Here is a 26582-nt window from a genome sequence, read left to right as displayed (position 1 = left end):
GTTTGGTACTCAAATGCATTCTTCATAGACTCACTCAAACGTTAACAATGTTAGTAGAGAAAGAAATTTTTTTCTTCACCATCTTACATAAGCCTTAGACTAGGAGGAACCATAAGACCATAGTTAAGTCTTTGACCCGGGTGTAGACGAAGAGTTGGTTGGTTTTTCCCTATGAACAGAGCGTGGAACAAAGGTCAGCCCACGACCATGGCGTCTCCCGAAGCTGACATTCGAAGGAGTTGTGTCTGAGGTGGTGAGCGTGGACAGTGCTGAGACAAGACCGTCAAGACTGGCTTTGTCTTCCACTTCCATGGCATCTGACGAAGCTTCTTCTTTGTCTTCCTCGTGCTTCAGCTTTGGTACACGTTGCCTCTGGAGTTTCTCTCTTCGCTTCTTAGAGAGTTGGGTCCTCTTGAAGAATTCGAACGTCGTTGGGAACTTGTGTTTGTCAATTAAGTGGCGATGCCGTGCTTTGTAGCTTTTGAACTTCAATCCACACCCTTCCACGAGGCACTCGTACTGCAAAATTATGTTCATGAGAGCATAAAAAGGAAGATTCAGGATTGGATATCAGGTGAAGGTTAAAAGCCATCCATATAAAACAATGACAGGAGCGCTATCACAGTCACTACAGTTTGATAACTCTGCCTCAAAACGCTACACAAGGAGATAAGTGCATACCATGTCATAACCACGAGCAACTTTAGCTTGAAAGAAAGAGTCATGCGCTTCGGAGATGTGGATACTTAGTAAGCGAGAAGTAGGGTAGACCCTTGAGCATACTGAACAAGACGCAGTGTGCCGTGTCTTATAGTGATCTTCAAAATTATCCAGAGACTTCAGACGCTCAGGGCAGCCAACAATGGGACAGGAGATTCTTCTGCTCAAAACAATCAAAGCTCATGACCATTGCGGAGAATTGTAAACCAAATTTGAAAATGAAACTAGTCTACATGAACTTGATCAGTGAAAAAAAACAACAATTGCTATATTTTTTACTGGTCACTAAAAAAACAATGTAATCTGAAAAATCAATTCTTTACATTACTAAAACGATAAAACAATCACAGCCAACGAGCTCATCAGTGAATAGAATAGTAATAAAAAAAAAAACCTGCTTTCCGTTTCCACTATAGTTTGCAGATTGGTGATCTCATCTTCTGTGAAGTCCAAAGCCACCTGCATATTCAAATCCTCCTTAGAACTCAACTCTTGCAAGCATATAATTTTGTAGATGACAAATATGCTAAACGGTTCATCAAAATCGAAATAGAACAATGAGATGAAATCCAAACTTAGAAGACCAAAAATTGAAAGTTTCTTCCAGCCAAAGCTAATACGAATAACATCATCATCATCAATGAGTAAACGATAAGCTAAATTAGATTGAACATCGGATCATGGTAGAGTATTATTATAACCTAAGAACAGCATCCGATTCAGAAGCCACAAGGAGTACGTTCCGTACCTGTTTAGCGAGTAGTTCGCGCTCGACGTTTCCGGAAGCGAAGAAAGGAGAATCGGGAGGAAACCTTCGCCGGAGAGGATTCCAGTACGGAAAGCCTAACTCCCCCACCGCCATCCCCATAGCCATCGCCCTCCCCGTTAGCTCTCAAGTGTAAATTCAAACTAACTTCGTTTTCGTCTCACCAAACTGAACATTTGCTCGGCTCCGGCCCAACTAAGGCCCATTGCTATAATAAAATTAAATTAAATTAAACTACCTATAAGCCGAGTTATTTGTGCTAAAACAACACCAAACTTAATTTGATTGGTCCAATTTTGATAACTCAAGTTCAATGAATCAAAAAAGTTAAGAGCCTAAACATAGTATCGGCCTCTTTCTTATTTATACCTAAATTGGTTTAGGTAATGCTTGAAAAGAAGTCTCCATTGTTGATTTACTTAAAATTTAATAAAGAACAAAAAAGGTAATTAGTACAGTTGTCATCTCTCCGTGAGAGTTTCTTGGTACGTTCACAATGATTTGCCTGTTTGCCTCTTCCTTACCCAAAGCCCACACATCTCTCTTTATTAGACTCGGATCAGGGACCAACACTCCCGCACGCAGCCTAAGTGAGATACCGTGGTTGAAACAGTGTTACGAACCTGTTTGCGTGCTTCGCTTACCGAAAGCCCACAGCCCCTGTGGCCCTGTTTATTAGACTCGGATAAGGGACTTGTCGGCTCACCCAACACTCCCGCACGCAGCCTAAGTGAAACAGTGTTACGATGCGCAGGCTCAGGGCTTGGAACAGGCTTGGGGGACCTTGGGGTAACTCTTCTCACGGGGCCGACATAGAGATCCCAACTGTGCTAATTACCTTTAGAGCCTCCACTAGGATGACAAGCTTGCGTTACTAAGCTCGGCGACTCAACTATTGTTTTCTTAGCTATATATGAGACTCTATTATTTCTGCTTCTTCCAATGTGGGAGGACGAATATAAAGTTGGTTAATTTTTTGCAAAAATAAAATAAAGGCCCATCTCACAAAAATTTGATTACATAATATATTTAAATATACTTTGTATAGAATCTCAATATTTTCCTTCCTTACAACTTCAATTTTTTTTTTATTTTTTTTTGGTTCAAATCCTTACAACTTCAATTTTTATAATTTTTTTAAATGAAATCAACAAACAAAAATTGACAACATCAACAACAAAAATTGACACAGAATAAAAACATCTGTATCCGCAAAGACAAAACCAAAGAATAAAGAAGCTAAGAGCATGATCATACACAGATATAAAACAACTTAACATATCAGACGCGGGTCTTGCCATAGAGCTGAGTGTAAACAGGCTTGGTACGACGCACCAGAATCAAGCTCAAGATGCAAGCGATGATGCAGAACCCAGACATTATGAGTGACGTCAAGAAGTAACATATGTACCCATCGCATTTAAGGACATCATCGGGATTAAAAACAGACCCGTGTGCTTGTTTCTCTGCTTCCATATCGTATATAGTGCTTGCAATCATACCAGAGAAGACTAGGGACCCAGCTGGATTGGCTAGAGTCAAGAAGTTGTATAAAGCTCCAAAGTTTTTAAGGCCAAAGAGCTCAGAGGCAGTAGCTGGTACAATAGCCCAGTGAGCACCGTACCCTAGTCCTATCAAGAGAGTGCCAATGTACATAGCTCCAGGCCATCCGAAAGCAAAGAAGACGTTTCCTATAGCCATTACTACCTGAGCCACGGCTAATGCTACTGGTCTTGGGTACGCATAGTCTCTGCACATCATGTATCTCGATCAGAAACAGAGTGATGTAGATAGAATATATGGAAAATATGTCAAATAATTTATCTAGTTTAATATTTATTAATAGGATAAATTTCCGTATATGTTTAAATTTGTATTCGGTTTATAATTTGATTAATAAAAGTTAGAAATCATTATTTTTGTTGATGTTTTCGGTAGATCTACAAAAATCTCGACGAATTTAAGAAAACTTATTTTTCGGGGATTCAAAGACTAAGCGGATAAACTTTCGGGTATTCTCAGAATCAACCGATCACTAATTCTATCCTCAAGATTCAGCTCACAGAGCACAATAAACAGATGAAAATGAGGATCTTAACAAACCTGACAACGAGCTCAGAGAAATAACCGCCTGAGATACGTCCAAGGAAGTTCCAAATGCTAATCATAGACACAAACACATGAGTGTTGTTATAACCAAGAGACTGACTCATCTGACCAAGATTGTCAATCACAGTCAAACCGGAACCACCACCGAGGAGCAGGGAGATGAAAATGAGCCAGAAGTCTGCCTTCACTAGTGCCTGCATCAGAGTGAAATCTTCCCCTCTGTGCGGCCCTCTGCGCCCCTTCACACGGACAGCTCCTCTAGCAGCTGCCTGCATCAGCTGCGCTTGCAACTGAGCGATTCTCTTATGCCTCTCTGAGGCAGGAAGCAAATCCACATCGCTTGGCTTCTCATCTTCCACTTCACTCAAGATCAAGTCAGGTGTCCGCAGTCCTGGATCTTGGTCTTCTTCCGGTTTAGGGACAAGAGGTTCTTCTACCGTATCAACAGGACCGTTTGAGTCCATGAAGAAACTCGTCATGATCGGTACCAAGACCGGTACAACGAGAATAACAAACAAGACAATGGTGAAAATGGTGACAATGTTGTGGCTGACAACGACGAGATCTTCAATAAGCATAACGGCCATGAGATAGACGGCGAGGAGAATGCAGACACCGTAGATGAAAGTGAAGCTGGCTCCATCGGTGGGACGGAGCTGCCTGTGACCACCAACGGGTCTGATGAAGAACATAAGGGAGACAGCAACAACCGCAGGCGCAACAGCAACCATCAGAATGATAGAAGCAGGGTCAGGAGAGTGGATCATTGTGTATATCTGAGAGAGGATGGCACCGCCTAGTCCAGCAAACCCTTTGAGGATACCCACCACTGGACCTCTGCTCTTGGGGAAGTTTTGAACACCAGAGACTAGTGACCCTGTATTGAAGTAGGTTTCTCCATTGTTCCCAGCGAATATGAGAAAGCACATCTGAAATTAAAAGAGAGAGGTCGTGTCAGCACAGTATATACTAGTTCTTAGAGATTCTCTAACACTTATTCCACTAAACCAACCAAGCTACTGCATTATCATCGTAAAATATAGTTTTTCAAGAGAAATGAGAAACAACAATGTTCAAGAAATCATTAGCTGGTAAAAAAGTAAAAAAAACCACTAGCTAGTAGTTAGACGCTTTGTAAGAACTATTGACTAAACAGATTATCTGGAGCTATGCCAAATCAAGACTTAACTAGTTATTGATTTATTCTATGCATATTTTAAGTTTTGGATTTAATAATAAAATTATCTTGATGAATTATCAAAATTAGATATACAAAACAAAAACAATTAGACAAACTAATGGACTTGTATTAACATTATTGCTTAATTTAATAGATTTACAATTAATTTCAATCAATTTAGACCAATTATAATCGATTCTAACCAATTTCTAATAGTTTAAATTAATTTAATTTAAGTCGTATAATCGGATATAGTATGGAGTTACTTCTGAGTAAGTGAACAACAACAAAAGCATACGCTTTGCAAGATTCTCCTACACAGTAACAGAAAGTGTCAAACTTTATTCAGTACTTACAGCCCATAACGGAAGAACCGGAGCTCGGCCGGTGACGATAAGCCAAACCCATCCGTAACCGACGAGGTTCTGAACTGCGCCGACTAGAAGAGCAACCCAGAGAGGAAAATTCTCAGAGAGAGACCCGGCGATGAAGCCAACACTGTCTCCAAGATCCTTGGCGACTCCGAGTCTAGCAAGTTCCTTCTGGTTGTAGTTAAGGGAGCTTTTGATGACCGGAGAAATGCTACCGAACAAGTAACCGTTGCCAGCGCAAGACTGTATCCACATGGCGGCTACGAAGACAAGCCATCTGTTATTTATGAAAGATAAGAACTTTTCTCGCGTTGTTGACGCCATTGAAAAGAATCAGATCAAAAGTACGATCGGTGAGGTATTGTTGTTGTCTGAGAAACAAAAATTTTTAAAAAGTTTTTTTTTTGGGTATATGTTTTGTCTATCCGTCTGCCTTTTAGATATGGTTTTAAATCCCTTTATAGTCTTAAATTAAAAAAGACAAGAAGACAGTGACGGGTAGATACTGTAATAGGGTGATTAAGTTTCTTGATTTACATTTAAATAAGATGATTAGAACATATAGATCTATTGTTGATAAGGGAGACGTGTACAACTTGTAAAACAAAAGGCTCGATGATAATAATCATGAGCAGTCAATGTAGAATTGTTGTGTGATTGGTCATTATAATATTTTAATGCCACGGGCCTACGTCCGGTCTTTTTAAGTAACGTTGATATTTCTTGTCTGTCTTTAGTATGTAGTATGTTTTATAAATTTTCTATTAAAAATGGAGTATAAATTACGACTAGTATGATTTGAATAATTTGAATAATGAAAGCGAACATTAGTGGATGCTTGAAAAGTAATTACCTTAAAGTCACTGTCAGTACCGATAAGTTGAATTGAATCTTATCACGATTGTCTTTTTTTCTGGCTGAAATTAGTTGAGACAAGAAACGAGATAAATGTGAGAAAATATGAACGGTTCTAAACTCCTATTTATCAATGAGCTATCATTATTTGCTGAAAATTTATCAAGGAACACATACCCTATTTTCATTTAAGGAAATCCAATCATAACGTCTGTAAATTAATGCATGATGGATGGTGTGACTTGTGTCCTTATCAATTTAAAGATCATAACGTCTCAACTATTATTTCCAATCTACTTTCTACAGAAAGAGCTTATTATGTTTGATTCTAACGACCTACTTACTTTGTAATCCACGGAGCTGTTATTGTGGCTTAGTTAAAGTTCAATCCATCCCCTTTTAGCGAGGTAAAATGTTGTAAAAGATATTTGTTTACATATATAATATAAAAATGATGTCTATACACAACTTGTATGATGTCTTTTTCTGTTGATTTATATGAAGGCAATAAATTTTTTTTTTTGAGAAACATATGAAGGCAACTTGCATGCATGCATGCCTTCTTTGCAACTGGCACGAGTCTGTTTTCTTATTTCGCATTAACTCAAGTAACTGATATGATTGGTTTACGTGTTTACACTATTTCTTGTCAAGAATCGCATTTGTAAATCAATAATAATACGGTGAAGAGCCGTTTTCCCGTGTGCTTATATGAGATAAATATATAAAAAGCTGTAGAGTAGACCAACATGCTATAAAATAACATGCGTTAAACATGCTACGGCCTGACTAGGATATGGATAAGTTACAAAAATTATGTGGACAAGAATTGATTTTATCTTCTTTGTTTTCTGGCAAATTATGTCGTCTCCTAAATATTTTCGCACAACTTATCCATTTGATACTGTATTCAAATAACTCAGGGGTTGCCGCTATTTTAAATATAAATGAACCTTCATTGATAAAGACAGAATCGCAATTCTCAAAGGGCAAATGGCCTTACAACAAAAGAAAAAGAGGCCAAGTGTCTCTTCTAACAAAACATATAAGAAACAAGAGATGCTACATACAACACTCAATAAAAACCAAGCGCTTGTGGTCGAGTGGCGCGAGGCGAATTCGTTGGTCCTAAGGGCCGCGGGTTCGATCCTCCCCCTCAGATATGCCCAAGTGTTTGACCAGATAATTGGGTATCTAATTCCCATAGTAACAAATGGACTGCCTCGCGCCGAGGGGTTAGTCCCCTGGGGGTTGAGATCCCTCCAGGTTAATCAAAAAAAAAAAAAAAAAAAAAAACACTCAATAAAGTGTGACAGTATTATTATACATAGTTTTGATACGGTCGAGTAGCTGCAGAGAATCGTTCTTTTCTTCACCTCGCAACCTTCTAATGTCCTACGGTTCAAGCCACTGTTTCATCAAGATCTCAATCTTGATTCAAGCATTCTATAAAGTGACATACATGGCCACATGGGTGATGGGTGTATTTGATACATCCACTTGCTACATCTCCCACAATTAACTCGTAGTTTCACATACCAACTTGGTTGTTTATAGATATCGAGATGGCGTTGAATTGGGGACCAGTGTTAATGTCGGTGTTTCTGTTCATCGTATTGATTCCCGGAGTATTGTTTCAGCTTCCGGGGAAGACCAAAGTGGTTGAGTTTGGCGGTTTTCAGACAAGCGGCGCAGCCATTGTCATACACACTCTCGTATTCTTTGCATGTATCACCGTCTCACTTATCGCTCTTTGTTATAAATAAATCTTTAAAAGATTCAGAAACCAGAACACAAAGGAAAACAAGTTGCAGAGCCGTAGAAAGATCTACTGCACTTGAGCGAAAAAACCGCCTAATCCCGGGTGCAAGATAACCAAGGCGGGTCACTCCAGGGTTAACTCTGCTCTCACCTGAATTGTGCACTCAATCCAGGAGAGATGAAACTCTCAATTTGAAAACCAGAAAACTTAGAGAAAGAAGAAGAGATGATCAAATTGTGCCCCTCTTTCAAGCTCCAAACTTTTCTCTTTATAGTCAAAAGATCGTAACTGCTCAGGAGAAATCCTTGCCCATCTCCCCCACAATCACGTTCCGTTAACGCTTTTGGAAGCTCGTTCAGAAAATTTAGCCGCAAGCTTTGACTTCTTCTATTTCTCATAAAACAATTTCTTATCAAAACAATTAACTTGAACGATGAAAACAAAGTTTGAAACGACAAAACTTAATTTCATAATTAATAAAGCCCAATAGTAGAAACATACCCAACAATCCCCCACATGTTTCGAGAACAAAAATTGAAACTAAAAAACACAAGTTGATGTCCTTTACAGACTTGAATCAACAAAATAATTTGAGAGTTTCGCAAATTCTATACAAAGCGTTTTTTTTTTTTTTTTTTCTTCTTTCTAACTTGTTCTTTCAACCCTGTGTCATAAGTGTTCTAGTGAGTTAACCCACAACTCATCTAGTTAGGCAATATTTACCTCAACACTTATTAGGTGACTTATCAAGTGTGTGTTGTCTCACACCCCCATACGGGAATAAGTTCATTAAGAGACCATATGTCTCAACCTGCCACATACAACATTAAGAGATTTTAAATGCCATCAGATTATGATCATTTTTTCGTTTGACCACTTTGAACCAAGAACTCAAATATAAATGAAATTCTTGGTAGGGTATCCAAAATGATCTAACCTGAAAGAGGTGTTAATCCCATTTCCTTTGCTGTGTCCAGGACCATTCGTCCACACAAGCCTTTCGTTAGTGGATCAGCTATATTCTTCCCTGATCTCACAAACTCAAGTGATATCACACCTGCTTCAATTAAGCTGCGTATCACTTTATGTCTCATACGGATATGCCGTTTCTTCCCATTATACAATACATTCATAGCCACTGCTATAGCAGCTTGAGAATCACATCTCATGGACACAGAAGGACATGGTCTTCCTATCATTGGGATATCAGCAAGCAAGTTTCTCAACCAATCAGCTTCTTGACCTGCCAATTCGAGGGCAATTAGTTCAGATTCCATGGTGGAGCGAGCAATGCAAGATTGTTTAGTAGATTTCCATGCTACAGCTCCTCCACCTAAAGTAAATACAAAACCACTGGTAGAGTTTACTTCATCATTGTCTGACACCCAATTAGCATCACAGTAAGCTTCAAGTACACATGGAGAACCACTATAGCATAAGTTCCAATCAAGAGTTCCTTTCAAATATCTCATTAAACGACCAAGTGCTGTCCAGTGATTAGAACCAGGATTATGAGTATATCTACTTAATCTACTCACAGCATATGCAATATCAGGTCTTGTACTATTCATCAAATACATTATACTTCCCATGATCTTAGCATATTCAGACTGGTTCACACTTTCTCCTCTATTTTTACACAAATGCAGAGATGAATCATAAGGAGATTTAGCACTAGTTTCATCCCAATATCCAAATTTCTTAAGAATCTTTTCAACATAATGAGATTGATTTAATGAAAAACCAGAGTCAGTTTTTACAACTTTTATCCCAAGAATGACATCAACTTCACCTAAATCTTTCATATCAAATTTAGAACTCAAGAAAACTTTTGTATCACAAACAATTTGCAGAGATGTGCCAAGAATAAGCATGTCATCAACATATAAACATATAATAACATATCCTTGCTCATGCATCTTAGAAAACACACACGTATCTCCAAAGTTTGAAACAAAACCATTTTCATGCAAAGTGTTACTAAATTTTTCAAACCATTGCTTAGGAGCCTGCTTAAGACCATAAAGAGATTTAATTAGTTTGCACACTTTATGTTCTTGACCAGGCACAATAAATCCCTCAGGTTGCATCATATAAATTTCCTCATGTAAATCACCATTCAAAAATGCAGTTTTCACATCCATTTGTTGGACAACTAACTTATGAATAGATGCAAGGGCAAACAATATGCGAATGGATGCAATCTTAGTAACAGGAGCGTAAGTATCAAAATAGTCTACTCCCTGTTTTTGAGAATTTCCTTGCGCCACAAGCCTTGCCTTAAATTTGTCTAGAGTACCATCAGCTTTCAGCTTCTTTTTCATAAGCCACTTGCATCTGATAACCTTGCAGCCCCTAGGTAGATCAACAAGCTCAAAAGTGTGGTTAGCCATAATAGAATCAAATTCAACGTTAACAGCCTCTTTCCAAAAAACAGCATCAATGGATTTCATAGCTTCAGAAAACGTTTTAGGATCTTCTTCTATCAAGAAAGCATACACAAACTCTTCACTAAACTCATCATATTCAGCTAAGAATGTAGTAATGAAATCAGGACCAAAATCAGTTTCGGTTCTTATTCTCTTACTCCTTCTAAGCTCTTCATTATTATCCTCAAGAGTTCTTTTAGTAGATGTATTACTAGAAGAACCAGATTCTAAATTTCTCTTAAAAGGAAACACATTTTCAAAAAATTCAACATCTCTAGACTCAGTAATGCTGTCAAGCAACGATAAGCAGCACTGTTCAAAGCATATCCAATAAAAACAGCATCCACAGTCTTAGGACCAATGTTATTCTTCTTAAAACTAGGCAATCCTACTTTAGCAAGACACCCCCACACTCTTAAATAATTCAAATTAGGAGAATGACCTTTCCAAAGTTCATATGGAGTAGCTGGAATTCTTTTATGAGGCACTTTATTCAAGATATAACAAGCAGAAAGAACAGCTTCCCCCCACATTTGATCAGGTAACCCAGAACTAATAAGCATAGCATTCATCATTTCCTTAAGAGTACGATTTTTTCTTTCAGCTATACCATTTTGCTGGGGGGTATAAGGTGCAGTTTTCTCATGAATAATTCCTTCTTTTAAACACAAAGACTTCAGAATTTCAGATTCATATTCTCCACCTCTATCAGTCCTTAACCTCTTAACTTTTCTATCTAACTGATTTTCTACTTCAGCTTTATATTGCATAAACATTTCACATGCCTCATCCTTTGTTCTTAATAGATAAACTCTCGTATATCTAGAAAAATCATCAACAAAGGTAATATAATAATGTTTACCACCTCTGCTAGGAGTGTTTTTAAAATCAGCCAAATCAGAATGAATGAGTTCAAGCAATTCAGATTTTTGATCAATGGGATGAGAAAAAGGCTTTCTAGCGTGTTTTGCTTCTACACAAATTTCACATTTTGAAATATCTTTCTCCAAGTTATCAGAAATCAGATTTGCATGCTTCAAACGTTTGATAGAGTTCACATTTAAATGTCCTAGTCTACCATGCCAAGTGTCCAGAGCACACACAAAGTAAGCAGAAGCACTACCACTTATTTCATTCATAACATCAAGAACAAAGAGATTCCCATTACAAAAAGCCTTTCCCACGTACCCCCCATTTTTAGTAATCACTAACTTTCCAGCATCAAGAGTTTGTTTAAACCCAGCAATCATCAACAAAGCACTAGAAATCAGATTTCTACGCATGTTTGGAACAAACAAAACCTTAGTCAAAGTTAAAACTCTTCCAGATGACAATTTCAAATCAAGTTCACCAATTCCAGCAACGTGCAAAGCACTAGCATCACCTAAGAAGACACTATCACGTGGAGACTCATCAAGAGTTTTGAACAGAGACTTCCTGCTGCAAATATGACGTGTGGAGCCCGAGTCAATGATCCATTCCACAACGTCAATTGCAGCGTTTACCTCAGTCGTGACAGCAATTAACTCCTCCGTAAGATGAGCTTTGTTTGAGTCCTTTCGTTGTGGTGGCAGACGACAGTCTTGCTTCTTGTGGCCAGTTTTGTTGCAGTTCCAACACTTCATCTTTTTCTTGAAATCAGCAGATGGCTTAAGAGCTTTTGCGCCATGGTTTTTGTAAGATTGTAACCTGTTCTTTTCACCAGAACTTTCCACCACATTAGCATTATTAGGAAATGAACGAGCGTTGGTGTTTTTACCTAAATACTTTCTGTTTGCATCTTCGATCATAATGTCAGCGATCAGCTCGTCAAGAGACATCTTCTTTTTCTCATGCTTCAGCTTGGAGCGATAGTCATTCCATGATGGAGACAGCTTGTCGATGAGCACCAAGGCCGCCAGCTGCTCATCAATTGGTAAGCCCTCAGCCTGAATCTTGGAAACAATGGCTTCATACTCATGGAGTTGATCCAGCACTGGTACGTCATCCTTCATCTGAAAGGAGGTCCATTTGGAGGTGACATACTGCTTTTTCCCTTCATCTTCAGCTCCGTATCTTTTCTTCAAGTTGTTCCAGATTTCTTTTGCTGAGTCATAGTTGACATATATGTCAAAGAGCTTCTCCGAAAGGTGTCGGATAATATGACCACGGCAAGTTCGGTTGTGATCTTCAAGAGTGCCTTCTGGTTTCTTCTTACCAGACTGCGAGCCAGTCTCACCTTGAGAGTTGTCGGAAGTCGGAGTCGCTGAAGTCGCAAAGGACTTGTCCTCGTTGAGAACATAGTCAAGACCAATCTCTTGGAAGAAGAACATGAGTTCCTCTGACCACCTACGGTAATTAGAACCAGTCAGAGGTTGAAGTTTGGACAGATCCGGTACTGCAGAGTTCTTCGGCATTCTGAATCGTAAGAATTATATATAATTTTTTTTTTTTTTTTTTTTTTTTTTTTTTTTTTTCGCTCAAGAATGTTATAAATAAATCTTTAAAAGATTCAGAAACCAGAACACAAAGGAAAACAAGTTGCAGAGCCGTAGAAAGATCTACTGCACTTGAGCGAAAAAACCGCCTAATCCCGGGTGCAAGATAACCAAGGCGGGTCACTCCAGGGTTAACTCTGCTCTCACCTGAATTGTGCACTCAATCCAGGAGAGATGAAACTCTCAATTTGAAAACCAGAAAACTTAGAGAAAGAAGAAGAGATGATCAAATTGTGCCCCTCTTTCAAGCTCCAAACTTTTCTCTTTATAGTCAAAAGATCGTAACTGCTCAGGAGAAATCCTTGCCCATCTCCCCCACAATCACGTTCCGTTAACGCTTTTGGAAGCTCGTTCAGAAAATTTAGCCGCAAGCTTTGACTTCTTCTATTTCTCATAAAACAATTTCTTATCAAAACAATTAACTTGAACGATGAAAACAAAGTTTGAAACGACAAAACTTAATTTCATAATTAATAAAGCCCAATAGTAGAAACATACCCAACAAAATGTTTTAATGGAAAAATATACCGTAAACTTATTATGTTTTAAAAATTGATAGACACATATATATTATAATATATACCAATTTAGAATTGAAAACAAAATGTTTATATAAAAATAAATGAAAACAAAAATCCGCACGGTTGCGCGGATCGAGATCTAGTTTTTTTTAAAAGAAAGGCAGTGGCATTCCCTTGTAATTAACTTGAAAAACCAAGGGCATAATCCTAGTAGGGATCTATACTATTAAAAGAGAAACATTCTGAAAAAATCTACTTATGCAAGGTTGTTGGACTTTTTTATTAGATTAAATTTTTATTTTGGTCTTATCTTATATATTTGTAACACTACGTTGCTCAATAATATTATACCATATATTTATCCGATTTTTACTCTTTTGGTGAATTAACCACTATAACAACCGCATATGTTTTTATCTTTAATTTAAAAGCATGACTGCAACCGTACATAATGCAATGTAATGGACATATTCTCTTATACTTTCCTTCCCTATTCTATCACATATTATATTCTTCTTAACTCTTTGTTAACAAAATCTATAACAATATATTTTCAACTTCCCGTAACCTCCTCACCAATATATTTCCGCATTGCATGGTATTTAAATGAGCATATCACACATAATCCTTTTTCAACTATGTTGCATGCGATTTATTAATTTAAAAATATATTTTTATTACATTAATAATATAATGAACTTCTTTGATTAAAACATATTATTGCATTCTTTCAAGAAACAATAAATGACTTTTTATTGATATCCAATATAGCAATTTATTTCATAATTCATGTATATAGAGTTATTAATTATTTAAAATTAAATAATGATAGTGTAATAATATTAACGACACATGCAGAATAATATTAAATTCGCCTAAGCCTATTAATAAAATTAATATGATACATGCAGAATAGTGTATGCATTCCAGTATATCCTTTATAAATGACACATGCAGAATAATATTAAATTCGCTTAAACCTATTAATAAAATATAATATTATTCGTACGTCCATTTTAGCAATCATAAATGTAATTTTATTAATAGATCTAAACCCGTTGTATGTTTCTAAATAGAAAAAATAAATTATCTACATTAAAAATTTAATGTTATTGATCACTACAAACCTATAACTTAAAATGCATAATATAAATACAATATATTCACTTTATATGAAAAATAAAATATTTTTAGTTTCATGTACTATTATAAAGTATATGAAAATTTTATGAATTCTGAATTCTTTCCAGGTGTTAGTTTATGGTTTAATGGCAGCTTTATAGGTTTTATCGGATTTTTAATTAATAGGTTTTCATTAAATCTGAATTTTGTGAAAACATATCAGTTGATAGAACCTTTGATAAAATGTTATATGAAAAATATAAACCAGCCTATATTATATACGACAACCGAATTTATTTGTTTAACCGCGGATCTGGTTTGGATATAAGAATATTTCTTATGTCTTATTTCGTCTATAAACCATATATGTACCCAGACTAAAAAGAGTTAAATAATTTGTAAAAAATAGATTGCTTTATTCGCACCATTTAAATGTATATGCACTATTAGTCATCAGGATTCGTTTTCGGTTGATGTATTTTTGGGTTTTGATATTTTGGTTCTAAAAATTTAGGAACCGTTCATGTGTTTACAAAGTTTGATTTGGTTTCAGTTGGGTTATTTTGGTTTTTGGTTCGGTAAAGTAGAAAAATTGGGAAATGGCTAATATGCAAAAAAAAAAATCCAATTCAATTCTGTTCGATTCTGGTTTTTTGGGTAATTACAGATTGGTAGTTAAAAATATCGGATAATTTGAGTTTTCAGTTTAGATATCAGGTAATTCGAGTTGTTCATATAAAGTAACTGATAATTCAGATGGTTTTTTAATACAAAATATCTGATTAATTCGGTGATTCAGATAATTCAGAATATAAAAATATTATTTTATGATATTTGGGTATTTAAAAATTAAATATAATTAATAATTGTAAGCATATAATTTTATTTTAAAAATTCAGATATCCATTTGGTTCTCAGTTCGGTTTCAATTTTACGGTTTTAAAAATATATGATATGTTCTGTTATTTATGAAATTCAATTCACTTTTGATTTCGTTTTTTTTTTCAGTTTAGTACGGTTCGGTTCACGTCAAACCTATACACTATCTTATATAAAAATTCATTTAAAATATTTAATTTCGAAAACAAACTCGCGCTTTTCAAGCGCGGGTTAAAATCTAGTTCTGTTTTAATAATATAGATTCTTTGATTTCATTTCCTTATTTTTTTGTTAGCACCCTCTATAATTATATCATTTAATTTTTAAATATGCACCATCATTGCATGCGTGGACGAGTGTACTAATCATTTTCCTAATTAAAATCTACAATTATGAATAGGATACAGAAACAGTATTATTGTATTAGTAACATTGTTGAAAACTAATCAGATAAAAGTATAATATTAAGATATATTATATAATAGCATCAACTTTACACTTGATAGTAAGAGTTATTAACGTATGAAAACAACATGCGAGTAAATATATGCTGATGATATCTTCAAGAAGCAACATATGTTAATTAATTAGTATCCCTCCCCATTAACTTGCACTCAATAAGAACCGGCTGGTTTTTCCGCCAAAACTAAAACCGGAATATCGAGTTTTTCCGCCAAAACCGGCAAATCGAGTTTTCCGGGTTTTCAGAAAACTTAATTTTACGTTTTAAAGGGAAAACTCGATTTTGAGGTTTTGGCAAAAAAACTCGATTTTGATTTTTTTGGCGGGAATACTCGATTTTGAAGTTTTGACGAAAAACTCGATTTTGCATTTTTGGAGGGAAAACTCGATTTTGTTGTTTTGGTTGAAAACTCGATTTTGCGGTTTCGACGAAAAATTTCGTTGTTTAGTTTTTGGCGAGAAAACTCGACTTTAAGTTTTTTTGGTGAAAAAACATCATTAAATATTGCATAATAGTTGGGTGAATCAAAATAAAAGAGTTAGAATTTTAACTCTGGTCCTATTAGAGCCAATCCTGTTTAAAAACGAGGGTTAGGATTACAAATGAGTTCGACCCTGTTAGATTGAGCCTATATTAACATCGCTAGAACCAGCTATCCTCACGTCAAATGTAGTACATCTTATCAAGTTGTAGCTTTGTTATTTTTGAATTTCAACGTCAGTGCGTCACGTCATAAAGTTTTTTTTTTTTTTATAACTACGCCACTACATTAACTTTATTTAACTCCGTAGCCATTTGGGCTTTCAAAAGGGCCCAAATAATTGCAAAAACAATGGCCCATATAAAACGGGATACCAGAACAGTGAGTAAATCACGATGAACGAACGAATCACTTGCCTTGGTTGCTTCTCCAAGTAAAAACATAAACCCTCTTTAAATCCCCTAGCATCCACACAAAAACATTGCTATCTGAGAATCTGATCCTTAAATCGAAACAATGGGTATTGACGAATTTCATACTGACGGTGGCCGGAGTAAGGGCCGTGGTGATGCTACTGAGGAGCGAGGTCAAGCAATCCGCCACCGTCTTCAAGCGTAACGTCAAGCACATCCGCCACTGGCTCGAAGAAGAAACTTCATCCGCCTCCAAGTTAGTCCTCTCTCTCTTCGAGTATACTTCCTTTTGATCTCCTCGAGCGTGATTATGTTATTTTGAATATATTTGTCTCAGCTAGCTTAGTTCTTTTGTGATTATCTGTTGTATACAATCTGTTGTATACAAAGTATCTTCTGAGGTTTAGGTGTGCATAAGAGGAGTGTGATTGGTTTTGATGATATATCAGTGTTTGTTACTGATGAGTTTGATTCGGGTTTTTTCAGGGCAGCGCAGTCCATAAATACTTTGTTTGGTATTTAGATCTAATTTATTTGTGGACATGAACCAGCCGGATTGAGCTTTTTGGGTCTTTATTTTGTTCTGTCGGTTTAGCCTTTTGAACTAATCCTCTTCCCTGTGTATGTATTCTTCGGTTGTCTTGTTTTTATCTACGAGAATCACAAACAGGAAAAGGAAATTTTCTTTTTGTTTTGTTTTCATCTCCTGAGGTTCTTCTGTCTTAATTCGAACCCTGTTCCTTGAGGGTTTCTGTTTTCCTTTTTTTTCCTTCTCCTAATTTAATTTGGGTTTTTCTGTCGTAATAGAATCGTAATATATATCAAGAGGAGAACGAGGACAAGAAGTAAGTTGCTTTTGTTTGTTTTTCCGTTGACCTAATTTGTTCGGACAAGAAGGAGGGAATATAGTGACAAGTGTTTTTTTAGGGTTAAATAGATTTTATGAAGAAGAGGAAGATGTCGGATCTTCCAAGGGATGTCGAGGAAGAGGTGCTGTGTCGAATTCCGTTGACATCTCTGGGACTTGTCCGATCTACTTGCAGAAGGTGGAACATGTTGTCCAGATGTGATCACTTATTTGCAAACAAGCACCTCCTTGCTCATCTAGCAGCAGAAGCACAGAGGAAGGAGCCTCTTGTGGTTACGATGATGAATTATAGGGTTGAGTTGATGAGATTGGATCTTTCCAACAGCGAAGACAAAGTTGCTGTTGTAAATCCTGAAGCTAAACTTGCTGGCCTAGATCAAATCGATGTGCGTGAAATCTTTCATTGCGACGGTCTATTGTTATGCATTCCCAAAGAAGACCACTATAGGCTATTGGTTTGGAATCCATATTTGGGACGGAGGTGGATCGAGCACACACATAATCACGACTTACTGGACAAACGTCTCTCTGGTCGTTTGGACAGGTACTCGTATGGTCTCGGATACAACAATAGTAGTTCCCAGTACAAAATCCTGAGATTTATTGATTATCCCCCAAATTTCGTTGAGTTCAAAATCTATGACTTCAACTCTGATTCATGGAGGATTCTTGATCTCCCTCCTCGTCCAGACAACTGGAATATAAAACTTGGTGAACGCGGGCTATCTTTGAATGGCAATACCTACTGGTTTGCATCAGAAGCTTTGAATTTTGATGCCATTTGTTTCTTAGTCTGTTTTGATTTCACAACAGAGACATTCTCCCCGCCTTTGCCTCTCCCCTTTGAGGCTTTCCCTGACGATACTTTGATTCTATCATCATCATCATCATCTAGTGTTGGAGGAGAATATCCTCCGCAGCAGCTTGTGGTTTTATTCCAGTCCGCGGATACATTGGAGATGGAGATCTGGATTTCCAATACGATTGAGCAGCCCAACGCAGCCATGTCCTGGAACAGCAAGGTTTTCTTATCGGCCAATATCAAACAACTCATTCACCCCCGTTATAATTTTCTTCGGAAATCTGCGTGTTTCTTCATTGACCAGGAGAAGAAAGTCGCGGTTGTTTTTGATAAAGACGCCCGTAGGGGTGCCGCCACTCGTGATATGGCTTACATCTTTGTTGGAGGAGGAGTGGATGATGATGGATCATCCTCCTTGAAACAACAAGTTGTTAAAGAATCTAAATACCCATTTTGTTATTCACGTGCTTGCTATTATGTTCCAAGCTTAGTGCAACTCAACTAGTCCGTCCACCTATTGTTGTTATCTCTGTTTGTTTCCTAAGATTGACTATTAAGTTTTTGTTTTTTTTTCCATCCTTCTTTCTGTTTGCCGTATTTGACTTTGCTTCACAGCATCTTGCTTTTAGAGTGCCTCTCTTTGTCCAATGTTTTGATCATTCTAAGGAATAAGATCAGAGTTTGTGGTGAAAGCAGTGAGTTCTTGTTGTTGGGACATGATCTCTGCTTACTAGAAGTGGATATACTCAACAAGAAAGTCAATGACTCTGTATATTATGATCAACATAACTTTGACAGATGTTGCGTTAAAGTTTAAATCAGACATGTTGATTGAATATATTAGTGTATGTATTCAAGTGTTTGATTATTGGATGTTGGAATCTTTACTATATTGCAATATATTTATGTTTAAGATCAATAACAATTAGTTTTCATTTGTTTTGGCTACATGTGTGATTAAAAAATGATATGTGAACTAAACAATATCCCTTTCCGAGCCAAAAAAAAAAAAAAATGATATGTGAACTTCATGATTGGTTTGTTGTGATTGCTAACACTCATTGTCTCTTTGTTTGTTTATTTTAATATTCCTGTGATTGTATTGAATATTGATATCTACATTTAAGACTTCTGTCATGTACTGTTATTGTTTAGGTTAATTTCATAAATCTCTCGTGGACCTTTTCATATCATTGAGAACCAGTCTCTGTACTACCAGACCTCTGAACTTGTGTATGTGTGTTCATTATCATAAAACATGTAGTAGATGTATCTCAAGTGGTTTGGGAACTGCTTCCTGTTTTGCCTGGAATCTCCTGTGCGAGTCGGCTTGGGTCAAGAGTAATGGCGAGATACCTTTTTGTGTTGAGCGTTGGTAATAATCGTGCATAGAAGTTGCATTTTAAAGTACCTTATACAGCTGATTAAGATTAGTTTGTTCTCCATTTACACATATACTTTGTGATAATTATAACAAGTCTATACTATTATACGAGAATCATTTTGTAATCATCCACAGCTGCTAGTTTTGAAGTAATCTTTGATAGAATTTGTATCCAAGTTTTCCGACTAGAGATACTTAACGATATATTCAAACGAAACTGTAGTTTTATTTGTGATTATCAGTTGTATATGAAGTATATTCCAGGTTTGGCTCTTTTACACATGCATGCGTTTCTTATTGCATGAAGTTTTGAGATAGCTCTTTTTTTTTTTTGAACTGAAAGTTTTGAGATAGCTCTTTTAAGGTAGAATATCTAAGTTCTTTTGTATAGGAGATAATAATGACATGTTATGGCTTATTAGTTGAGAGAGAAATAGTGTCTTTCTTATGAGATTAAAACATATAGCTGGATTTTGAAGCAAATGGTTACAAGATTGTTTTCTCTTCATTTAAGTACTCCAAACGATGGATATGAGATATCTTGCTGCGTTTAAATTATTACATAGAGGGGGCGTAATGAAACATTCCCGCTAAGTCTTGACCACATTTTTACTTAAATCATACCACACAGTTCACACATGCATGAAGTGACATAATACACTCACACTTCTTACTTTGCGTTTTTCTTTCCTTTTCTACAGCTCCAACACGAAGTCTGCAAAAGCAATTATGGATTCTTATTATTATTATCTGGTTCGACCACAAGCAGAAAACTAGTGGATGCCTAACATGCCAATGGATCAGATTATTCCTTTGAAATAAATATATCAAGTAAATTGCGTATGATGGTGAACTTACAGTCTTCGTCTGTTTTGATCCAATGTTCTCCATTTTTAGCTGAATCGGAACTCCCTAGCTCATACTGGATCCATGGTTTACTTGCCTCGTTACAGGTGCTCACCTTCTCCGACGTTAATCCAGTAGAATTCGCTTGGCTGTTTTTTGGATCTGTCATGCTGCTGTGTATTTCGCTTTCCATGATGGAGTCTTCTGGATATACTTTTCTCTGAAAAACTTGTGCCATCTGCTCTCACAATAAATGTTTGTTAGAAGCAAGCTTTTCATTACAGCTAATTATGCAAACTGTACTATAGATGTGCTCTAGTTAATGCTATCAAAGTAAGGGATTAATCATCTTAAGTTTGGTGAATATTTCATGCAGGCGCTTTTGATAGTAGGTTCTTGAAAAGCTGAGCCAGAGGAAACCAAACCTTTTGGAACTTCTTCTTTGTGGAAGCCACTTCAGTTTTACCACTGCCAGGACTATTGGAGGATGGGTGTAGCTTCTTCAGTACCTTCTTCACAAGATGCTTTGCAGATTTGTGGGTTGTACTGGTTTGCTTCTTTTTCTCTCCATATTTGCTTTCTGAATGTTTATCTTGCATCTCTGCTGCCTGAAACAGTTCTCCAAGTGATGCCCGTTCCTTCTTCCCTGCAACCTTTGTTTCAGATAATTCGATTAGAGAACCAAAAAGATACTCTTGGAGTGGGAACTTCATTGGCTGATTATCTTCTTCCGCATCAAGTCCCTCAGCAGCCTCAATGGTGGATGCAATGGTGTTAGTGTCGCTGTTCCTTCCTGATGGCTGGTTGTGCCCTTCTTTGGCTTCAGCCCCAAGGAACTTCTCCAGTTCATCACTGATGAGCTTCAGATCATTCTCTGTCACTTCTGCATTATCTGTCGCCGGGTCCCCAAATGTCGGTGTTGCTGGTTCATCCAGATATGTCTCTCCACCAAGGGTTCCAATGGCAAGAAACCCATCAAAGAAATCACTGTTTCTCTCATCCTTGGTTTCTGTATTATCCTTGGGTCCTGGGAAGGAGTTTTCCTGGAAACGGTTAAGCTGCTTGGATATTCCAGTACTGTATCTAGGGCCAGTACATGCTGCGGGGTAAACATCGTGGCTATCAAGGGATGGATGAGATGAAAGGGAGAAACGGCTGTTACCTGAAAGAAATGTTTGTTCAGAAAGTATGAACAAACAGCCACTGATTGCTCAAGGTTGGAAAAAAAAATATGCATTTGAGTTTGTTGCAACAGGCAGGTGGAGGCATGACATTTACATACAGCCAAGACAAACTTAAGCTTTTTATCATGTCAGCAGTTTAATTTTCTACCAATGGAGTTGAAAGTGGTGAGACAATTACTAGGGCCTAAAGTGCTTGCTAAGTCCTATTGCTATTCTCCTAGAATTTTAACACGCTAACTATTTTTGTTCCTACATATTTTGACAGGAAAAGAAAGCATATAGAGAAGTTACCAGTTGTAGCATCTTTGAATTGCTCTTTGCTATTCTCCGGGAACTTATGATGATGAATCCAGCCCCAAAACTGCCAGAAAATTAAGCATTGGTAAGTATTGGCTACAAAGTTAGTTGATATATTTGTAAATATAGAACGTACCTTCATTTTCTCGTTACCACACAATACTAATGGAGAAAGTGACTTTATACTAATAGCAGTGAACTAGTTGCTAACAGTATCTCTAAACTTTTAGGTTGATGACAGTGGAAGACCAACACCAAGAAAGCTACAAAACTTTGGTTGGCCATTCTCTTTCAAGATCACATCAAGAACAAGTTGGAGGGCCATTACAGACATAAGTCTACTGTTGTGGTTACATGACACGCACATTTATTGGAGTAGCTATCCGTAGTTACAATCATCAATCATCTCAGGTATTGCTATTTGATCTTGATTTTAGTTTCTAAATATCATAAAACTTTATGGATTTTATGTGGCGTTCCTGGTATCACAAATTGAGCTTGATTTGAGTTTCTGTATCATAAAACGTTGTAGATTTTATCCGGCGTTCATGAGCCATTGATAGTAAATTAACTAGTCATTTTACATTCGATATACATAAATAGTGGATGCAAAATGAATATTGCCATTGCATTGTGTTGTGTAGCCAAGACATTTTTTTTCCTGCAACTTTTGATAATCCAACAATCTCATTTACGCTAGAAGGGAACATGTATTATGTCTGCGGTAGTTATAGAAGAACTGTAAACTCTGTTTTTACATTGGTGCTGCTTTCCATAGATAGATTAATTGATTTTTATCTGAAAGAATAATTAATGCTGGCTCCTTGGTCATTTATAGAGTGATTGACAATGCATTATGTTGAAATAATTTCCAATGAAAAGAGTACTGTTTCGTTTTGCCTTTGTTGACTTGGCTGTCTCTGCACAAGAAGAAAAGGCAGATAGATGATGGCCAGAAAAGTAAAGAGAGTGCTTTCTCCAGGAAGCATATGGAAAGCTCCGTGACAAAACAACAACAACTGCTTTCGTACTAGCTGATTCAGACAAGTGAAGCTGTCAACGACATCAGGTACTATAGTTTCGCTTTCATGTCTTGAAGCATTATAATATCACAACTAAATTTAATTAATGGGTTTATTCTCCTCAATTAAATTATCATATGCCCGTTTCCTTAGCCGGAGAAGCAAATTGCTGTGGTAGATCAAGTAGGAACTTGCTAGAAACTAGACTGTGAACTTAGGCGTATGTGTGAAACTCCATAGACAGGACAATGCAGATTGGATTAGATTATATTAGATCATAATTGATTTGATTAGATTAGCGGGGAACAAAGACAAATAGACAATGATGAGGAAAATTATAAATGGGAAAACAAAGGTTGTTAATTAGGATGAAAAAAAGGAAGGAAGAATCTGGAGGTGAAACAAAGGAACAAGGGACAAAGGAACAAACAGAAGTAGTTAGTATTGGGTATGGGACCAAGAGGGAAGCAAGCAGTGCACTTTTGTTCCAGATTAAAGCAAACATACAAATGCTAAGTTTTGCAATCTAGAGTCATTTCCATTGCTCCCACACACATTATCTTATGTTAGATTTCTTAGAATGTGATCTACTTGTGTCAAATTCACGTGGACATTCTTCTTTGTCAATGTCCTTTCATGTTCCTCAATCATAACTTCTTTTGGTCTATCTCCAACGTTTTCACTTTTCTTATTATATCACAAGGTATTATTCCCAGGTGGATGATATCTATTATTTAGAAATTAAAGGACATTGTGAAGCAATTACAGATGTCTTAACCTGTTATTGGGCTGGGCTAGAATGAGTTTCACTGTTAACTAATGGACTGGCTGATTCAAAATAGTGAGGGATTCAAAATTAGTGTGTTTATTTTATTGTCATAAGTCAAGTTTCTGGCTGATTCTTTGGGTGTGTGTAGGCCATTTTGGTGAGGCGTCGCAACTGCTGTGCGGACGATAACATTCAGAACACACAGGTGCACATGTAATGTTGCTTAGACTCATGGCTTATGCGAAAGAAGTTGAGACTGGAACCAGACATATGAAATGGATCAAGGAGGTATCACCATCTCTTGTTCTCACCATTTCTTATGACCTGTCGCGACGTCTCTATGTTCACCATCTGGTCCTGATTCTATCTTTCCGTTTATTCATGCACTTGAGCCCACAACTACACCATAGATTCCCCAAATCGTATTTCCCTTTATTCTGTGTAGATCCTATTCCCCTATGATGTAACCGAGTTCTATGGGTGGGGGTGTATACGTTACAACTCGTTTATTGTCTACATATTCTAATGAATATAATATATATTTTTCATGATGAGCCCTTAATGTGTTATTGATCTAAAAGGTAAAAATAAAGCTTTCTAGATAAGGTGATCTTCTAGCTCTCTAGTTTGAAAAAAAGGAGCTTGTCTAGTTCTCTAACAACGAACGATTCGATGAGTTCATAATTGTCAAATAAAAGAGGAAAAAGTGAAGCTATTGGACCAGCATGTGCGGGCCCTACGGGCTATATAGAGCTCATCTGATGCAATGGTCGGGTCAAAATCACAGACTATTGCTGGTGGGTGTCCACGTAATCTGAAGTGGGGACCCCTGAGGCAATTATTTTTCCCCACAGTTAACAGTTATTGCGGTTAAGACCTTACTCTTGTCTTAATTTGACCATACAATTTTGCTATTTTAACAGTCAAACTTGTAAAACAAGAGATTCGAAAGCTAACGGAGATTACTAGATTTATATATTAGTGTGATTAAGATGGACAAGGAGCTATGCTTAATACAAACGCACTTCTCCCCTCACTATCTCTAATTCAACACTATGATTAGCCTAATCTTTTTTTTTATAGTTCCTTAAACAGAAAAAGGTAAAGAAACCACAACAAAAAGGAGATTAAAACGCAGGAAGAAGGTAGACTTTGGTTGGGATCAGAGCCAGAGAGCACCAGCATCTTTGAGAAGAGGGACAAGTGAGCCGTTGATATGAGAAGCCATCACTCTCTCCATTGACCCCACCATCTTCCCACCGATGAATACCACTGGAAGTCCCCCCGGAGAAGTGGAAGCGCCGTTGGAACAGCCGAGGAGACGAAGGAGAGCTCGGTGGATATCGACGCCGTAAGGGTGGAGGTCCAGCTCGTGGACGGCGGGGCTGACTCCCATTCCGCGGAAGAGACCCTTGACGGCGTGGCACATGCAGCAAGTGCTCACGCTGAATATAACCACCGCACTTTCTGCAGCCATGGACTCTATCCTAACAAGACTGTCCGACGGAAACACTCCCATGTTGTTCACCTTGTTGTAGGACAACGAGCTACGAGTTTCGGTTCTGTATTGCATTTTGTGTTTCTAAGTTAGCGAGATAGAGAATGTGTGTGAGTAGGTTGGAATGGGGAGAGAACAAGAGGCATGCATGCTATTTATAGAGGGTGAGCTTCTATATTTTTTATTTAATTTAAATGCCAAATGATAACACAAAGTAATTGATTTGATAGCCGTGGTTGTTAGCTTTCGGGATATTATGATATTTTTAATGTTTACATAATGTTTTTCAAATTTTGTTCTGCAGTGTAAAAGTCGAATATTTTTTTTATATAATTTTCACTTAAATAGGTTAAAAGAATAAAGGAATTTGTAAGAGATATCTATCCTTCTTGTCACGCCGAATTAGAACTCTGATGCTGCCAACATTATATGATCAAGCCATAACGTTGAGATGAGGTCGAATGTTTGGATATGGCCGGTGGTTATCCATTATATTCCATTTATATTCCATTTTTGCTTTATGCTCAAATCCTCTAATCAACCTCTATAAACAACAACAACAAACAACAACAAAAACCCTCTATAAACAAGCTATACATATAATATCATTATCAAACGATCATAAGAGAGGAGGAATATTTTGTTTGGAATGTAATCCAATTAGAGCATCGATCCCACTAACATAGCTAGGCATATATATATATATACATGAGTTGGAACTTGGAACATGTAATCGGAATCGAATTTCGTATAATCATTTATCATTAGACCAATTGGGATATATAAAACTGGCAATTTGTATTAAAAAGGAAATAAAGGAGTCATCAATATGCTTGGAATAAGATTATTAAAAAGAAGACACCATTCATTGTGATATAGCTCCTAACCAGTGTTTACTTGCTACCAACAGAATGTAGAGTGTTCTTGATGTATGGAAATTTACAAATTGGCATGGCATGCGTTCATGCTAGCATCTTTATATTTTATATATGTTAAATTTAAAGTAGTAAGTTCCTCTAGAGAAAAACTGTATAGCTCATATAGTTTAGATCGGAAATGTTAGATAAGTTTACGAAAAGCCTGAAAAAGGTAGAGAGTTTGACGAAGTTGGTCGTCACATGCAACTTTAGCTTCCATGCATGCGTCTGCCTTTTATTATCTGCGAATTCGCCTTCTTGTTTCTCATGTTTGACCAACCACTCCTCCCAAAAAAGAAAAAGGTCAAATAAGAATATTATTGTTTTTTTTTTTTTTTTTTTTTTTGAAAAAGGGCATAAGAATATTATTGTTGTCACAACTTGTTACGAAATTCATAGGTACTAATCTGCGATAAAATAATAAAGCTCTTAAAAATATTCATATTC

The 26582-nt window shown here is 36.9% G+C and overlaps 5 protein-coding genes and 1 long non-coding RNA gene across 10 annotated transcripts; 2 read left to right on the top strand and 4 right to left on the bottom strand.

Annotated features, from left to right (window-relative positions):
* Nucleotide 1: 1 nt before the first annotated feature.
* LOC106418517 (zinc finger protein 511-like) lies at nucleotides 2–1672 on the bottom strand. Its single transcript, XM_013859239.3, has 4 exons — nucleotides 1469–1672; nucleotides 1115–1179; nucleotides 682–880; nucleotides 2–519 (listed from the first exon to the last, which is right to left on the bottom strand). The coding sequence occupies exons 1-4, from the start codon at nucleotides 1592–1594 to the stop codon at nucleotides 124–126; spliced, it is 786 nt and encodes a 261-aa protein (XP_013714693.1). The 5' UTR covers nucleotides 1595–1672; the 3' UTR covers nucleotides 2–123.
* A 922-nt stretch (nucleotides 1673–2594) lies between these two features.
* LOC106418450 (protein NUCLEAR FUSION DEFECTIVE 4-like) lies at nucleotides 2595–5593 on the bottom strand. Its single transcript, XM_013859164.3, has 3 exons — nucleotides 5132–5593; nucleotides 3590–4524; nucleotides 2595–3236 (listed from the first exon to the last, which is right to left on the bottom strand). Exons 1-3 carry the CDS (start codon nucleotides 5468–5470, stop codon nucleotides 2768–2770), a joined length of 1743 nt encoding a protein of 580 aa, XP_013714618.1. The 5' UTR covers nucleotides 5471–5593; the 3' UTR covers nucleotides 2595–2767.
* Nucleotides 5594–16312: 10719 nt separating this feature from the next.
* Nucleotides 16313–21121, top strand: LOC106431344 (putative F-box protein At3g23420). Of its 3 annotated transcripts, none has more exons than XR_007321086.1 (3): nucleotides 16313–16804; nucleotides 20304–20555; nucleotides 20825–21121. XR_007321086.1 is itself a non-coding variant. In XM_013872146.3 (3 exons), exons 1-3 carry the CDS (start codon nucleotides 16704–16706, stop codon nucleotides 18721–18723), a joined length of 1377 nt encoding a protein of 458 aa, XP_013727600.2. In that variant the 5' UTR covers nucleotides 16348–16703; the 3' UTR covers nucleotides 18724–18799. The 3 variants fall into 3 exon arrangements, 2 of the variants coding, with proteins under 2 accessions (XP_013727600.2, XP_022554356.2); XM_013872146.3 differs by lacking the exons at nucleotides 20304–20555; nucleotides 20825–21121 and adding exons at nucleotides 17356–17393; nucleotides 17486–18799 and having other exon boundaries at nucleotides 16348–16804; XM_022698635.2 differs by lacking the exons at nucleotides 20304–20555; nucleotides 20825–21121 and adding exons at nucleotides 17356–17393; nucleotides 17476–18799 and having other exon boundaries at nucleotides 16353–16804.
* On the bottom strand, nucleotides 20025–22144 carry LOC106431361 (protein LAZY 1-like). Its single transcript, XM_013872162.3, has 5 exons — nucleotides 22066–22144; nucleotides 21924–21993; nucleotides 20874–21610; nucleotides 20461–20686; nucleotides 20025–20317 (listed from the first exon to the last, which is right to left on the bottom strand). Exons 1-5 carry the CDS (start codon nucleotides 22069–22071, stop codon nucleotides 20298–20300), a joined length of 1059 nt encoding a protein of 352 aa, XP_013727616.1. The 5' UTR covers nucleotides 22072–22144; the 3' UTR covers nucleotides 20025–20297.
* Nucleotides 21584–24266, top strand: LOC106431390. Of its 3 annotated transcripts, none has more exons than XR_001286188.3 (5): nucleotides 21584–21797; nucleotides 21898–22014; nucleotides 22160–22340; nucleotides 22867–22998; nucleotides 23869–24266. It is a non-coding gene; the product is annotated as an uncharacterized LOC106431390 (long non-coding RNA). The 3 variants fall into 3 exon arrangements; XR_001286186.3 differs by having other exon boundaries at nucleotides 22862–22998; XR_001286187.3 differs by having other exon boundaries at nucleotides 22859–22998.
* Nucleotides 24267–24610: 344 nt separating this feature from the next.
* LOC106431372 (glutaredoxin-C8-like) lies at nucleotides 24611–25571 on the bottom strand. Its single transcript, XM_013872171.3, has one exon. It carries the CDS (start codon nucleotides 25291–25293, stop codon nucleotides 24883–24885), a length of 411 nt encoding a protein of 136 aa, XP_013727625.1. The 5' UTR covers nucleotides 25294–25571; the 3' UTR covers nucleotides 24611–24882.
* Between the last annotated feature and the right edge of the window lie 1011 nt (nucleotides 25572–26582).

Source organism: Brassica napus, chromosome C3, assembly GCF_020379485.1.
Source record: "Brassica napus cultivar Da-Ae chromosome C3, Da-Ae, whole genome shotgun sequence".
Taxonomy (NCBI): Eukaryota; Viridiplantae; Streptophyta; class Magnoliopsida; order Brassicales; family Brassicaceae; genus Brassica; species Brassica napus.
This window is presented reverse-complemented; position numbering and strand designations above follow the sequence as displayed.

Coding starts and splice junctions, on each gene's coding strand:
- LOC106418517 (XM_013859239.3), bottom strand. CDS start 1,594: ATGGCTATGGGGATGGCGGTGGGGGAGTTAGGCTTTCCGTACTGGAAT. Junction 1,180..1,468: donor GCGAACTACTCGCTAAACAG/GTACGGAACGTA, acceptor TTGAATATGCAG/GTGGCTTTGGACTTCACAGA. Junction 881..1,114: donor ATAGTGGAAACGGAAAGCAG/GTTTTTTTTTTT, acceptor TGTTTTGAGCAG/AAGAATCTCCTGTCCCATTG.
- LOC106418450 (XM_013859164.3), bottom strand. CDS start 5,470: ATGGCGTCAACAACGCGAGAAAAGTTCTTATCTTTCATAAATAACAGA. Junction 4,525..5,131: donor CGGTTCTTCCGTTATGGGCT/GTAAGTACTGAA, acceptor TTTTAATTTCAG/ATGTGCTTTCTCATATTCGC. Junction 3,237..3,589: donor TTCTCTGAGCTCGTTGTCAG/GTTTGTTAAGAT, acceptor CATGATGTGCAG/AGACTATGCGTACCCAAGAC.
- LOC106431344 (XM_013872146.3), top strand. CDS start 16,704: ATGCTACTGAGGAGCGAGGTCAAGCAATCCGCCACCGTCTTCAAGCGT. Junction 16,805..17,355: donor GAAACTTCATCCGCCTCCAA/GTTAGTCCTCTC, acceptor CTGTCGTAATAG/AATCGTAATATATATCAAGA. Junction 17,394..17,485: donor GAGGAGAACGAGGACAAGAA/GTAAGTTGCTTT, acceptor AGGGTTAAATAG/ATTTTATGAAGAAGAGGAAG.
- LOC106431361 (XM_013872162.3), bottom strand. Junction 20,687..20,873: donor CAAAGAAGAAGTTCCAAAAG/GTTTGGTTTCCT, acceptor TTGTGAGAGCAG/ATGGCACAAGTTTTTCAGAG. Junction 20,318..20,460: donor GATCAAAACAGACGAAGACT/GTAAGTTCACCA, acceptor TTGCTTTTGCAG/ACTTCGTGTTGGAGCTGTAG.
- LOC106431372 (XM_013872171.3), bottom strand. CDS start 25,293: ATGCAATACAGAACCGAAACTCGTAGCTCGTTGTCCTACAACAAGGTG.